Source organism: Pristis pectinata, chromosome 18 (assembly GCF_009764475.1).
Source record: "Pristis pectinata isolate sPriPec2 chromosome 18, sPriPec2.1.pri, whole genome shotgun sequence".
NCBI classification, from domain to species: domain Eukaryota; kingdom Metazoa; phylum Chordata; class Chondrichthyes; order Rhinopristiformes; family Pristidae; genus Pristis; species Pristis pectinata.
The window spans coordinates 29,746,104-29,760,069 of record NC_067422.1 but is presented as its reverse complement, the minus strand read 5'-3'; the positions used below and the strand labels follow the sequence as shown (position 1 = coordinate 29,760,069).

General features: G+C 40.8%; 1 protein-coding gene across 1 annotated transcript in view; it reads left to right on the top strand.

Annotated features, from left to right (window-relative positions):
- The window catches only part of LOC127580053 (dynein axonemal heavy chain 9-like), a 377,996-nt gene that overhangs the window by 168,423 nt on the left and 195,607 nt on the right, over positions 1-13,966 (top strand). The window contains exons 42-44 of the mRNA XM_052033209.1: positions 4,177-4,338; positions 4,990-5,186; positions 5,277-5,439. Of these exons, the coding sequence (XP_051889169.1) occupies positions 4,177-4,338; positions 4,990-5,186; positions 5,277-5,439 (522 nt within the window). The remainder of the gene's footprint in view (positions 1-4,176; positions 4,339-4,989; positions 5,187-5,276; positions 5,440-13,966) is intronic.

Here is a 13,966-nt window from a genome sequence, read left to right as displayed (position 1 = left end):
CTACAAAACCTGTATGAATGTGCCATTAAAATACCGGATTATTATCACTCCCTATTGCCTATTAGTCTCCAATGTATAACTGTGTTCCATTGTTCCTTCTTTAATTGGGATGGAAGTGTTGCAATTCTGTTTTCCATTTGTTCTATTATCTCTTATACCTTTTACCATTCTTCCATTCAGAACAACAAATTTGAATTACCTTCATGAAGATTTGTTCATGGTCTATTGGTCTTGAATATAATGGTTTATAAACTGGGCTGTCAGCTAGTGCATTAAGCCTTCAGCTGCAGGGACCTTGTAATCATTTCTGGACAAACAGTGCCTGTGCTTGGAACAGGCATAAGTAAATATGGGGTCTCGTTGCTCTTTGAGGTGACCGTTAAAAGATTAGTTTTCCATGAGTCAGTCACTATTGGTGATGACAGCACTTAATAAAATTAAGCCTTGAAAGTACTTGCTAACAGGAATTTACTGAACTGATTGTGGAACTAGCAGGTGAAGTAGTGATCATCCCAACTACCATGTTTAAAGAACGTGGGGCACAGCTCCCACTCTGCTCATGTTGCCTCAGACTGAGCTTCCGATCAACTTAACTGCCCCACATTTCTCTCAATGCCAGCAATCTATGAACCCCCTGTTGCCCTCTGAGCAATCCCAGCCTGCATTCATTCTCTCCACCCCCAGCCGCAATTCTGCTGCTCCACGGCCAGCTGTCTTACCAGTGAGTGAAATTTGGATCTTCTTTCACCAGCATGTGTTGCTGCTTAAGTTTGGTCTGAATGGCATAACATCATCTGATTTTGTAGGAAAAATAGGTTTAGTTCTTTTTTCAATCCATTATCTTCAAAAGATAATCAGAAGGATGCACTCATTGACTTTTTTGCAAATGTCTTGAATGAAATTGAAATGGTGCATACCTTTCAGAAGGTATATTGGATGCAACTCTCCCTGCTGCAAAATTTTGTTCAGATGAATGTATCCAGCTTCTTAAAACAATTTGCCATTGTAGACAAAAAGCACCAAAATGGAGAGATGGAAGTTTAACATTCATTCAATTAGGACATGATAGTGAGAATATGGAGTTGTAGGAGAAATGGGAACTGCTGTTATTCCTTTTCTCATCGGCACATCTTACCTGTAACCCATTAGCTTAACTTTCTCTGATAAATTAAAAATTATTAAGCAATTATTGCTATAATTTCTCAGCAAAAAAAAGTATGTTCCTGACAATGGTGTGAATGATGAAACTATAATCTTATCCTTTGTACACATTTAAAATTTACTTGTGTTCTGTCGACCATTTTCAGTCATTCATTAAATAGTTGAATGATCACATTCAGCTCATATTCAGCCTTATCCATAAGGCACGATGAGTAAATGTGTCCAACAGTTATCTATATTCAAACGGAAGACCAAACCCATTGCCATGTTTGTGAAAAAGGCAGGAGACGTTCCCAAGTTAAAATTAGAGTAATTTACATGTTTTCTAATAATTAGACTTCCTAATTTGGCAATGAATTTTCAGTAATAATTCCACTACCAACTACAATGTTTTGTTAACCTCTCACCAACATACACTTGGGTTATAGGTTTTACAATTTTAATGTTGCCCAGTTATTAGTCTCATTTCAGAGTGGGTGATATAGAAACAATAGAGGAGCTTTAGAAGAGAGTCATAATAATAACTTAAACCTAACTTGCAACACTTTGCACAAATAAGCCTAAAAATGTTATATACAGAAAAACATGGTTGTTGGGGTAACTGGATGGAGATGTTTAAAATTTGACCTTTGCTGTAGTGGAGTGATAATTTTAGTCACGTAACTGCATGCCTTCATCAGAGTGGTGGATCAGGTCAAATTTGGGGCAGAGGTCAGTCTGTACAAATTATACCATAATGATTGGCGAGTGGGAGACTAGTAAGGGTTATTATTGAGTCTCCTGCAATTGTGTATCCCCATCTTTTTTCCAGACAGCTTAGTTGGAATAACATAATGTTAACTACAGTCAATATATTCTACTGATAGTAAAAGTACTGATACTGAAAGTACTGTTTTTAATAGAGTGAATCTATTAAATGTATTCTATGTGTGGAGAATAAATCTGTTTGACACTATGTTGTTTAGAGTCAAACAGATTTATTCTCCACACATAGTAACAGTGATAGTTAACAATGGTTAACAATTCTGGGACAACACAATCTCACAATTGGACTGTCTGCATAAAATCCATTTCTGATATTCTTGATCTACAAGGCATTCTGCAAGCTTTCAGAATCTGCCCCCTGAAAGCATCCAGCTAATTTCTAGCACCTTGATCCCAAATGTTTCTATCTTTCTTACCGATCCTGGTTTCTTTATACGCGCTCTTCTGCATGTATACTTCCCTTGTCTTCTTGCAACCTTATTCCCAGGACACCTGTTTTTTAATCTGAATTATTCAATCACAGACCAATACTGGCTGATTTAAGTTAGGTGCAGTGATGATGAGATCTTGAAATGTGAGTGACTCATAAATCATGCTGTGCCAGCTGGCCCATGGGTGCCTCTTCTTTTCCCCTGACTGTTTTCCTGTCACACGCTGCCCTTGCACACACAGCTTTTCTCTTACATTAACATGTTTTAATCACCTAATAGGATTAGAGAGAAATTATTTCTCTTGAAATTAGCCAGCTTGTCTTTTTAATAGAGTCATAATTTCTTGGTTTTTACTTATTGGCCTGTTTTAATGTTGGCCGTATGACCCTCCTTCCAGTGCTTGGGAACATTGCTAGAACTTAACAGTCTTTTAAATGTAAATGACAGGGACTCGTGAATCAGAACAAAAGAAATAGAATCAGTTCATTTGGCCCTTCGTGCCTGCTCACAAGAACACAAGAAGAGCAGGAATAGGCCATCATGGTCCTCAAGCCTGTCCCACCATTCAATATGGTCATGGCTGATCTACCTCGGGCATCTGTTCCTCTGTGCCAATTCCCCATAGTCCTCAATCCTTCGATCTTTCAAAAATGTATCTACCTCCACTTTCAGTACTTATAGTGATCTAGCCTACACATCTCTCGAGTAGAGAATTCCAATGATTCACCACCTGGGTGGAAAAGTTTCTTATTTCATTCCTGAATGGCTGACTCTGTGACTCCTGGTTTGAAACAACCCAACTGGTAATGGAGACCAGGGGACTCATGTTGAGGATGGAGTCACAGTTGAGGAGGTCTTTGAAATGTTCTTACCAGCAGATATAGACGGACTCTCTGCCCCGAGTGAGCTCACCCTCATTCTTAGCTCTCAGTTGGATGGGCCTTGGGTGTTTGGATTGTAGATGGCTTTCAAAGCATGGAAGAACATGATGTTGGGGAGAGGCTGAACCTCCTGCAGTGTCTCTAACCACCATCTTTTTTAGGACATGAGATTTCTGCCAAAGCTCTGCTTTCAAGTGTCTGCAGAACTGTTTCTTTTCCCTTGAAGAAATATTTTTTCCTAGTCTACTATTTGCATTCTACTTCTTTGGTGACCTTTAGGCAGCTGTAAGAGCATTGTTTGTTAGTTCTAATTGTACTATATTTTATTCCTGTTATCCTTAACAATATACTCTTTTAAGGTTGCAAAGGTAACTCTCCATATTGTTTTTACACATGACCCATTGCTCAGTTTGGCTTCCTTTGCCACAGTTCCTTCTGTTAACTTTGGAAATTTGCATGCTTTCTTCTTCCAAGGGTATAGATTGTGTAATCTACCTAATTTATCTTCTAAGTTGAACACTTCTCCTGGAAGTATAAAATTAGCCCTTTGGACATCTGTGTCTAACAGCATTTTAAGCATGGGGAAATGACATTATATTGCACGAAAATTTGCACCTAAGAAGTATGAATATTTTTCTTGGAGCTTGATTCCTTCCACCTCCACAATTTCCTGTCCTGACTATTGTGCATTATGATGATGTTGCTCCAAGATATTGAATTATGAAATAATTATAATGAAGATCCTGAACAAGAATTAAATCTGGATTGTTGATCAATTACAGAATCCCATTAACCTTGGTCTAAAAAAGAAGTGCCTTATTAGTTGTAAAACATTTCTGAGCATCTGTGGTTCTGAAAGACACCGTATAATTGAACATCTTATTTCGTTTAACCAAATTACTAGCATTGCTAACGCAGTGTTTATATGTTTTTCACAGGGCGTTCTCTTCAGTACACCTGATTGTCTGAAAACTACTCAAGATCTGGTCAAGTTATACCAGCACGAGTCTAATCGTGTCTACAGGGATAAGATGTTGGATGAAAAAGACTTCAGCGTCTTTGATAATATCCAGACAGAATTGGTGAAGAAGTTCTTTGATGTATGTGGTATAGCTTCAGGGTCTTAGAAAAATGTGTTAATGAGGGCACATCAGTCATTCAAGAAATTGCCTTTAAACTATACGGCAAACATCATGGAAGTCATGGGAAATTGATTTGTTTAAATTTGCCCTACTTTGTTTTGTCTATCAACAATGGAGCAGAAATCAACCCTCCCTGTTTCACAACTCACCCTCCATGTTCTGTAGAACACCAATAGACTGGACGGCAAACATTAGAACAGTGTGTGAATCCAGTGTGATCTTGGACAAAATAGAAGGGATAAAACGCTTTGTTCGAAACAAAATTCAGAAACTTGTCTCTGCTGACTCCACGTTCATTTTGTTTTTTCCACACACAATTATTTTTAATTTTTATCACGACAAAAATTTGTAACAGATATAGACATAAATAGAGAAAGAAAACCCAGGCAAAACGCAGAGTAGACACCCGATTAGACATTACCTTGTGATAAACATGAATGGAGCCCATTGATGCAACCAGTACTGTCAGCAATGGAGGAGTGACGATGTTACCCTTCTCTATTCAAAATATCGCACAAGCATCCAATGAGCAAGGACCATTAACTATGTTTTAAAAGGCCAAAACTGGTTTCTACCAAAAAAAATTGACATGTGGCTTTTATTCCCTAGGACATGGAGGAGACCCTGGAGCAGGCTAAAATTATGAACATGTATTGCCACTTTTCCGGTGGGATTGGGGAACCCAAATACATGCCTGTGCAGAACTGGGAATCCTTGAACAAAATCTTGATGGAAGCACTGGATAGTTACAATGAAGTAAATGCTGCAATGAGCTTGGTTCTTTTCGAGGACGCCATGAGTCACATGTAAGAATGCATACATTTTCCTCAGTGCTCTTAGTGATGCAAAATGGTTGTAACCAATGAGTAATTATCTTACTGTTTTATTTGTCCCAGCTGCCGAATTAACCGGATTTTGGAGTCTCCTAGAGGAAATGCACTGCTTGTTGGTGTTGGAGGGAGTGGTAAACAGAGTCTTACAAGGCTTGCGGCCTACATCAGTTCATTAGAAGTCTTCCAGATCACTTTAAGAAAAGGCTATGGCATTCCTGATTTGAAGGTAAGGGGGAATTGGGGGCACCTTGCTCCAAGTATCTCCAACATAAGAATACAGACGAATAAAAGGGCACCCAGCCATTCTGAGCACATTTCCTCCGTAGCACTGGTGACAGTCAGGACAATCCAGGGAGTCAAATAATCACAGAAATAACCAAGGAGGAAAATCCCCCGTACCGCTGACGTGGATGACAGGTTTAGAAATGTGGGTTTAAGATATTTTCAGTCACTGAAAATTTCTGCCCACCACTTTTTTGATCAAATTCCTGCCCTGGTGTTGCAAGAAGAGTTTTTAATATAACAGGAGTTGTACAGCAAAGTGGCGTGGAATGGGAAGAAATCTAGCTTGCAATCACAGGACTTCCTGCAGTGATCCTTGTCCCCTGAGGTCCCAATGGGTTTACGGCAACTCATCCACAGGGTGGATCAGGGGTATGGCCTTCTTCTCATGCATATTGTTATGGATGTTTAAACAATGATGTGGGGAAGTCACCTGTTCATTTTGAAAGGCAGAGATAGGGTATATAAAGCTGAGAATGTCCATTTTGGTGTAGTTGTTTGGATACCAGGTTGGCAGGGTGAGGAATGGAAGGGGAGGGGTTAGAGAAATGACAGGGACAGTAATTTAGTCATTTTCCTCACATAATTCTGCTAGTGGTTAATAGAACCCCAAGTGCCTCATTTCTCATATCCCAAAACTGTTTTAAAACACTTGGATGATTGCTATTTCTTTTAAGAGCAAATTATTAAGGGAATGAAACCAGGACAGGAATTCATTAAACCACAAAGCCACACTCCTATGCCTCATTTCAAATTCAGTACAAATGTAAGCTAGTACGCTGATTGACCTGAATTTGACTCATCCAGAGCAGTTTTTACTGTACCCTGAATAAACATAACGATTGCTGCAAGGTTGTCTTAATGAATGACTGTACCTTGATGGAAGTCCTAAGATACTGGTAATTATTGGCTCCTTACAGAATTTCTTTGGCTTTTCAGACAAATTTCCTCCAAAATTACTGGGAATAACATGAAAATCTAGGTACAGGATTACATTGCTCAGATGGTAGAAAGTTGAGGGATTATGTTGACCAAAGATAAACAGACCCCTGCAATTTCCTTTCTTCCAGTGCAGTGGGTTGTGGCTCAATGCTTGTGTCTGACTGTCTTTGGCCAGTCAGGTGCCCTGCTAACCCATCTCATACTCCAGCAAGATCAGCACAGGAGGGCATCAGTTTGCCGTCCAATGCATAACCATTCAGGATCTTCTAAAAGAAACAAATGCTTCAGTTCCTCAGCTGGCCATTTGACCTGGGAATAATCTGCCATTTACAGAGATCAAGAAAAGGAAAGTAAGATTAAAGCAAACATTCACGTGTAGCTAATCTGATTGGCTGGTATTTACTAGTAGATTGTGCTGGAACTCCAGTTATATACTGAATAAACTGAAACACCTATTTAATTGGATAACAGCTCATTTAGAGTAGATTTTGCATAGTGGATGCTCACAAATATCTGGAGAATGCAGTATTCTGTAGTATATTAATGGATCTTGACAGTATTTACAGGAAGTAATCTCATTGTGGGAACTAAATGGTTTGTCTGCTGATTAATTGTCTGAGCACTGAGGGACATATTTGCTGATTCTGAGCCCTTGACAGCTACTAAGGGAGCTGACAGCAGGGAAAACATGCTTGACCTCCTCCTGTCCAGCTAACTTGTCACAGAAATGATGGAATGAGTTGGAACTGCAATTTTACAGTCCTTGTAAAAGCTAAGTCTCAGCTCTGCATTACGACCACTTTTGATCATTTAACAAGGTGCAACTGCTGTGCTGGATGGTAGACAGAAAAGAACAGATCTAGCAACCCAAAACAGCAGCAGCAACATGCTTGGGCAGCACCAAAATCTATGCCTTCATAGCCTGGTATCAATCCAAGAGTTCAGTGGCAGTAACCATGTCAATGGTATTGTTGAGTATGCTTTAGAAAGAGGCATGAAAATAATGAATGCACAACACAAGGCAAATTTCTTTAGTGAAAAGCAGAAATTATGGTTGTCACACTCTCAATGTACCAGAGTGAAGACTGCATAATATTACCAGTGGAGAGTGGCTCTTCTTTCACAAGAGGAAGCTTTCTCTCTACATCCACCTTGCCAAGACCACTCAGCATCTTATATTCTTTGATAAGATATCTTTATTAGTCACATGTACATCGAAACACACAGTGAAATGCACCTTTTGCGTCGAGTGTTCTGGGGGCAGCCCGCAAGTGTCGCCACGCTTCCAGCACCAACGTAGCATGCCCACAACTTCCTAACCTGTACGTCTTTGCAATGTGGGAGGAAACTAGAGCACCCGGAGGAAACCCATGCAGACACGGAGAGAATGTACAGACTCCTTACAGACAGCGGCCGGAATTGAACACAGATCACTGGTGCTGTAAAGCGTTATGCTAACTGCTACACTACCGGGAAGACCCCTCCCACTCCTGCCTATATGAGTCGAGTCTGTCTACTCCATTTACCAGATCTTTGCCCACTCACTTAACCTATCTGTATCCCTATGTAGCCCCCTTATGTCTTCTTCATTACTCTCCTAGCTATCTCTGGGTTTTCAGCAAAGTTGGCAAAGATGCCCACAGTGCCTTCATCCAAGGCATTTATATAAATTATGAGAAGTTGAAGGCCCGGCACCAATCCCTGTGGCACATCACTGTTGCCTTGGGCTGCATTTGCAATGGAATTTTACAGCATTGTGCTGATGGTTTGGCCCACTGCACAACACTGATTTTTATCATGCCTCTTCCAGCATGGTACACCTTCTAGGTCTGGCTTGTCACTAAACAATTTGGCTCTCTTTCTTTATCTGTTTTCACCTACCACCATCTAGGTTCTGTCTCTAAACTCCCTCATTTGGCTCCATTTGCCCATCATCCCTCCCTTATTTGATTCCACATTACCTTGCAGCCTCTGTCCCTACCTTCCCCTCCCCATCTGACTATGTTTTTTTCTCCTTTATTCATTTCCACCCGTCATCTACAGCCTATGTCTTCTAACTCAGTGGTTTTCAACCTTTTTTATTCTGCGGGCCCCTCCAGGATATGTCCTTGTTAGATGGCGGACCCCCAAGGCCCACAAAATCAAACAATCGATAATTCATGCATACAACACTTAAATTACTGCACAAAGGCCCTATTGAAATAGTGACTATTTCAATCACCAATAATTACCAGTGGTGTCTTTCAGTGTTCAGTTCAATGTGAAGGTTGTGCCTGTTTTGCACTGCAGAGTTTGTCCAAATGTGGTGGTATGTGCGACAAACACACGCGTATGTCATCCTCAATATTCAGTCTTGATCTGTATTTGGTTTTCATGGCAGTGACTGCAGAAAATGCTACTTTGCACAAGTAAGTGGTGGCAAATGGTAACAGAACATTGGCGGCTTTGCCGGACAGCAGTGGATACTCCTGGGACCGTGCTATCCAGAATGACAACAGTGACATTCGGTTGAACTACAAGCGCAAAGTCCTGTCAGATGACAGTTCAACCAATTCTTCTTGTTCACCTCCAGTTAAATCAGTAAGCATGCATTCAAATGGATTTCAAATCCAATCAAACATGCTCGTGTCATCGTCACCAAAATACTCATGGAAATAATGTGACAGCTGTTGAATATGGTTCAAAACGGTGCTTGCAATGGCCTCTGTCTTAGTCTCGTTCACTGTCAGAAAGTCAGCCAGCAATGGAAACATATCATAGACACCTTGCTCGCATATTCCCTTCCAGATACGGAGTTTTTTCTGGAAGGCATTGATTTTGTCACGTTTTCAGAATATTTGAGCCAGGTCCTTGCAATGATAGACTTAAGCTGTTCAAAATGTTGAAAATATCCGCAAGATAAGCTAATCTGGCAACCCACGTCTCATCTGTCAAGAACTGTGCCAATGATCCGTTATTCTCATTTAGAAAAATGAGCAGTTCATCTCACAATTCATATACATGCTGCACAACGCGGCCACGTGACAGCCATCTGACCTCTGTATGTAGCAACAAATGCTTATGCTCGGCTTCCATTTCACGGCGCATGTTTTCAAACAAACGATGATTGAGCGGCTTGGCCTTGATAAAGTTAACTATTTTAATGCACGTGGAAAACACATCCACAAGATTTTCATCCATTTCCTTTGCAGCCAAAGCCTCACGGTGAATCATGCAGTGGGTCGCTGCTACATGTGGAGCTACTTCTTTTACTCGTGTGACTAGACCCAACTTCCATCCCGTCATTGCGGCAGCACCATCCGTGCATACTCCAATACACTGTGTCCACGCCAATGCCAATTGTACAAAAAAAATGTCAAGCACACGGAAAAGTTCTTCACCAGTTGTATGCCCTGGAAGCGCCTTGCAAAACAAAAAGTCTTCCAAAGCCTCTCCTTCCCAGCAATATCGAACATAAACCAACAACTGCGCAGCACTGGCAACATCAGTACTTTCATCGAGCTGAATCGCAAATCTGACTTGCTGAAGACGTGCTATCAGCTGCCTCTGTATATCTTCCGCCATATCGCCAATTCTTCTGCTTACTGTGTTATCAGACAGTGGAATGGCTTTCAGTTTTTGACTGGATTCTTTTCCCAGTACATCTTCGCACATATCTACTGCTGCAGGCAGTATAAGCTCTTCTCCAATTGTGTGAGGCTTTCTGGAACGTGCTATTCGTAATGCTACCGAATATGATGCGTGAAGAGCCTTCTCATTTACAGTGGCACAGGCTGTCATTTTGCCTTTCTGCTTGAGGTACAGTTCCTTTTGCCGCTCAAAATATTCCTTTGGCTTACTGGCAATATTTGGATGCACTGTTGTTAAATGGCACTTCAATTTCGCTGGTTTCATTGCATCGTTGGACAGTGTTTGCAAACACACAACACAGAGAGGTTGGTTCACATTTGTCCCCACTGCAATGAAGCCATATGAAATGTATTCTGGATCATACTTGCGTTGTTTTCTCTTGTGGTCACCCTTATCCCCTTCGTCATCAGCATCTTCCGGTTTCTGGTCAGCTTTTCTCTTCAGAAATTTCTCCATACTCAGCAATACACGCTGGACAGTTTAATTACTATTACTGAGAAACAAAATTATCAAAACTAATCTAAAATTTACACGCTTGCACACTTTTCGTTTAACAGTGACGTCACTGTGGCGTAAATGCACGGTAAGTAAGCAATATTATTAAGGCGCACCAACAACGTCACTCAGTCTCGCTAACACTACAGTGCACAACAGAATAGTAGTGAGTAGTGAACACTACTGACTACTCTGACTACACAAATCTAATATTAAGCGGCAGCTTACCAGAAGGGAACACCGTCTAAGTCTCTAAGATTGTGGCCTATAACAGATAGAATAGATATGACCGATTTTCTGAATAGTGGAAAACTGGAGCAAGCAAGTAAGCTATGTCTTTGTAACAGGTTGCTTTTCCATTTTTTTTCTTGGGTTGCTCGCAGACCCCCTGGCAACTGCCATGGACCCCCAGGGGTCCGCAGGCCACGGGTTGAAAACCTCTGTTCTAACTAACCCTTCTCCCTCCTGGTTCCATCTGCCATCACCGCCCCCCGCCAACCTCACCTGTTTGCACCTATTACCTACCAGCCCCTGTCAAACCCCTCCTTCTCAGCTCTTCATATGGGCTATTTGCACTCTCAGTCCTGATCCAGGATCTTGACCCAAAACATTGACCATCCCACTGCCTCCACAGATGCAGCAGTTTGTTTTTTGGTCCTCTGGTTAACCTATTTCAGTGCAATGATGTTACTGTTAACATCCTGACAGTGTGGATAATTGTCCAGATATGTCCTATTCTTAAAGAAACTTAGCAAGAGATCCAACAAAGCTCATTCACATCCCCTCAGCCTTCTCAAACAGTAGCAAAGTTCATGCAACTTTTAACAAAGACAGCTGTCAATATTGCAATAGAATGACACTAGATAATTGGTTTTTGTATGCCAGAAGAGAGGTGCGCAAGGCTGTGCTCACCATCAAGAAACCATATACCATTATATAGCACTGGGTTGCCTGGGAAAGCTGTGATCAAAGACCAACTGGGAAAACTTGCCAATGATTGGAATTAAACCTGACACAAGCAAAGGTAAACCTGACTGAACATTTGGTTGGTTGTTCCAGTTAAGCTTATCAGTGCCAAGGCTACAAGGGAAGGCCTATCTGCTGAGCCCTCAGCATCCCTCCACTGTCCACAGTACACCCATTCACCTCACTTCATGCAGCTCTAATAACATTCCAGATGACACATTAAGCCTTGCCAGCATGACCACATTCTGACAATATAATAACTTTTTTTAGTGTTGCGCCCCTGCCTAATCCAAAATCCCATCCTTCACATTGCTCTCTCACATCAGCTTGAACTACTTTAACCACTTTTTCTAGCCATTGACCCTACTCTTGATCAAAGATTTATGCCTAATCTTCACTTTCAGCCCAAATCTAACAATGTACTTTCTGCTCTCCCACAACCTACAGTATTTACATTCAAATATGCAAGACATAACCTCATTATTTTCTGGAAGGTACATAGTGGGAATAAATAAAGTTCAAAATGGCGAGAATTTGAGATGAAATAACCTTGTAATTCATTGGCACATGGTCCCTGTGGTTTCACCTGGAGTTCACCTTCCCACTTCCTCCAGCATTCATGCAATCCATGTATGTGGGAAGTACTTAAGATACAAATATGTCACTGGAGGCTGCCCGCCCCATGTGACCAGAAAATTCAACATCGGCTTTGTTTTAGAGGGAGAAGTGGTTGCCCAACATGACGATGCTGGCCGGCTCTGTCCAGGTAGCAAGGATGCCATTCTGACAAAGAAACATAACAGAGAAAAAAAATGGTTTGTTTGAGCACTCTCTGGGTATGGACTTCAAGCCTGAAGTCCCACGCCACCAGGTTCTTGTTCAGCTACGTCACTTCAAGCATTTGGTTCTTGAACTAACTGCACAACCCTAATTACTATCTCAGTATAGTAACACCATAACCACTTTGACCACGTTGCACTCCATTGAACCTGGTTTATTTTTTGGTTCTAATTGTCTTCTATCTTGTGCAATTCTTGTATAATTTATGTTTGTTTAATTTGTGTCTTTCTTATGAATGTTGTGTCTCTAATGCTATGTGCCTGTGATACTGCTGCAAGTAAGTTTTTCATTGCACCTGTGCATACACATACTTGTGCATATGGCAATAAACTTGACTTGACTTGACTCGACTTGACTCGACTTGACATGGAACTCACAGTAACCCACCAGGAGTTCAGTGCACTTGAACTCACTCAGCTATTGGCTCCCAGAGGTACATCAGTAACTAACTGAGCAGATTTAGTGAGAAGTCTACAGTAGGGGCTTACTACATCGCTTGTATTTGGGGGAATTTTCTGACTTTATTGGCATTAACTGAAGGAAAGACAGAGTTCTGCAGACTGCTCTAAGTTTCAAATTGATTGACCATGTGGAATAGCAGGACCCAAAAACAAGCTGAAGCCTGTCTGATTTTATGACAGTTTCAGGATAATCTTGTGAGTCAATAAATCACAGGGGTAATGATAGCTTTCAGGCAGCTGCTGACCTTTTCCTCCTCAAGAGAGATGACCCACTGACATGAGTCTCCGATATTCAGACAAATAGTGATCATTTTCATGGGCAATTTCAAATGTTATTGAGCATGAAATATCAGTTAGCTTTGTAAGAGAGTCAGGGCACTGGGCTATTGTATGAATTAATATCCACTTGGAGTTCTGTATGAAAATTGTCTGTTAACTATGTTAGATACTTGAGCCTCTTCAGTTGAACTGGATGTCTTACTCCCAGGAGCTTTATTCAGGAGCTGACCACAAGCTTTTATACTGTTGCCAATAAACAAGAGTGGTAAATGCCAGATGAAAGTGGGATGGAATTTGGCTGCCACACATGAAGAACTTTCCCAATTCAATGGAGTAACATATTTAAACTACAACTCAATATACAGGGGGAGATGTATTGATAAGTAAAGGACTCCTTTCCCTAAAGGAATAATGAAGTTGAATATATTCTCTTCATTCTCTCATGTCTACTCTCTGTTGATGCAACCTTTGAAGCTTGTTTCTGTGTCTCTTCAAATCATATGTACAGCTGATAAATTGCTCTCTGCATATCTGACCTTTAAACAAGGATGTTATTGACTTGTGGCCATGGCAAAATCCAGCTGTTAATTGACCTTCTGAATGCAACAACAATGAAAGTTTAAAAGAAAACAAAGGAATATTGTTGCCCTTGATATTCAAAGATAAATACATTCATGAGCCAATCAGTTTTAATCATACACAAAACCGAACAATTCAGAATTCAAATTTGCAGTTTAACGATGGAGTTGAAGTTCTTGGGATCACTTTTTGCTTTCACCAAAAAAGGCTTTCCTATGGTTCTAATTCACTTACTGTGAATTAGAGAGTTAACAGACAGTGCACTATCCATTGGGTATC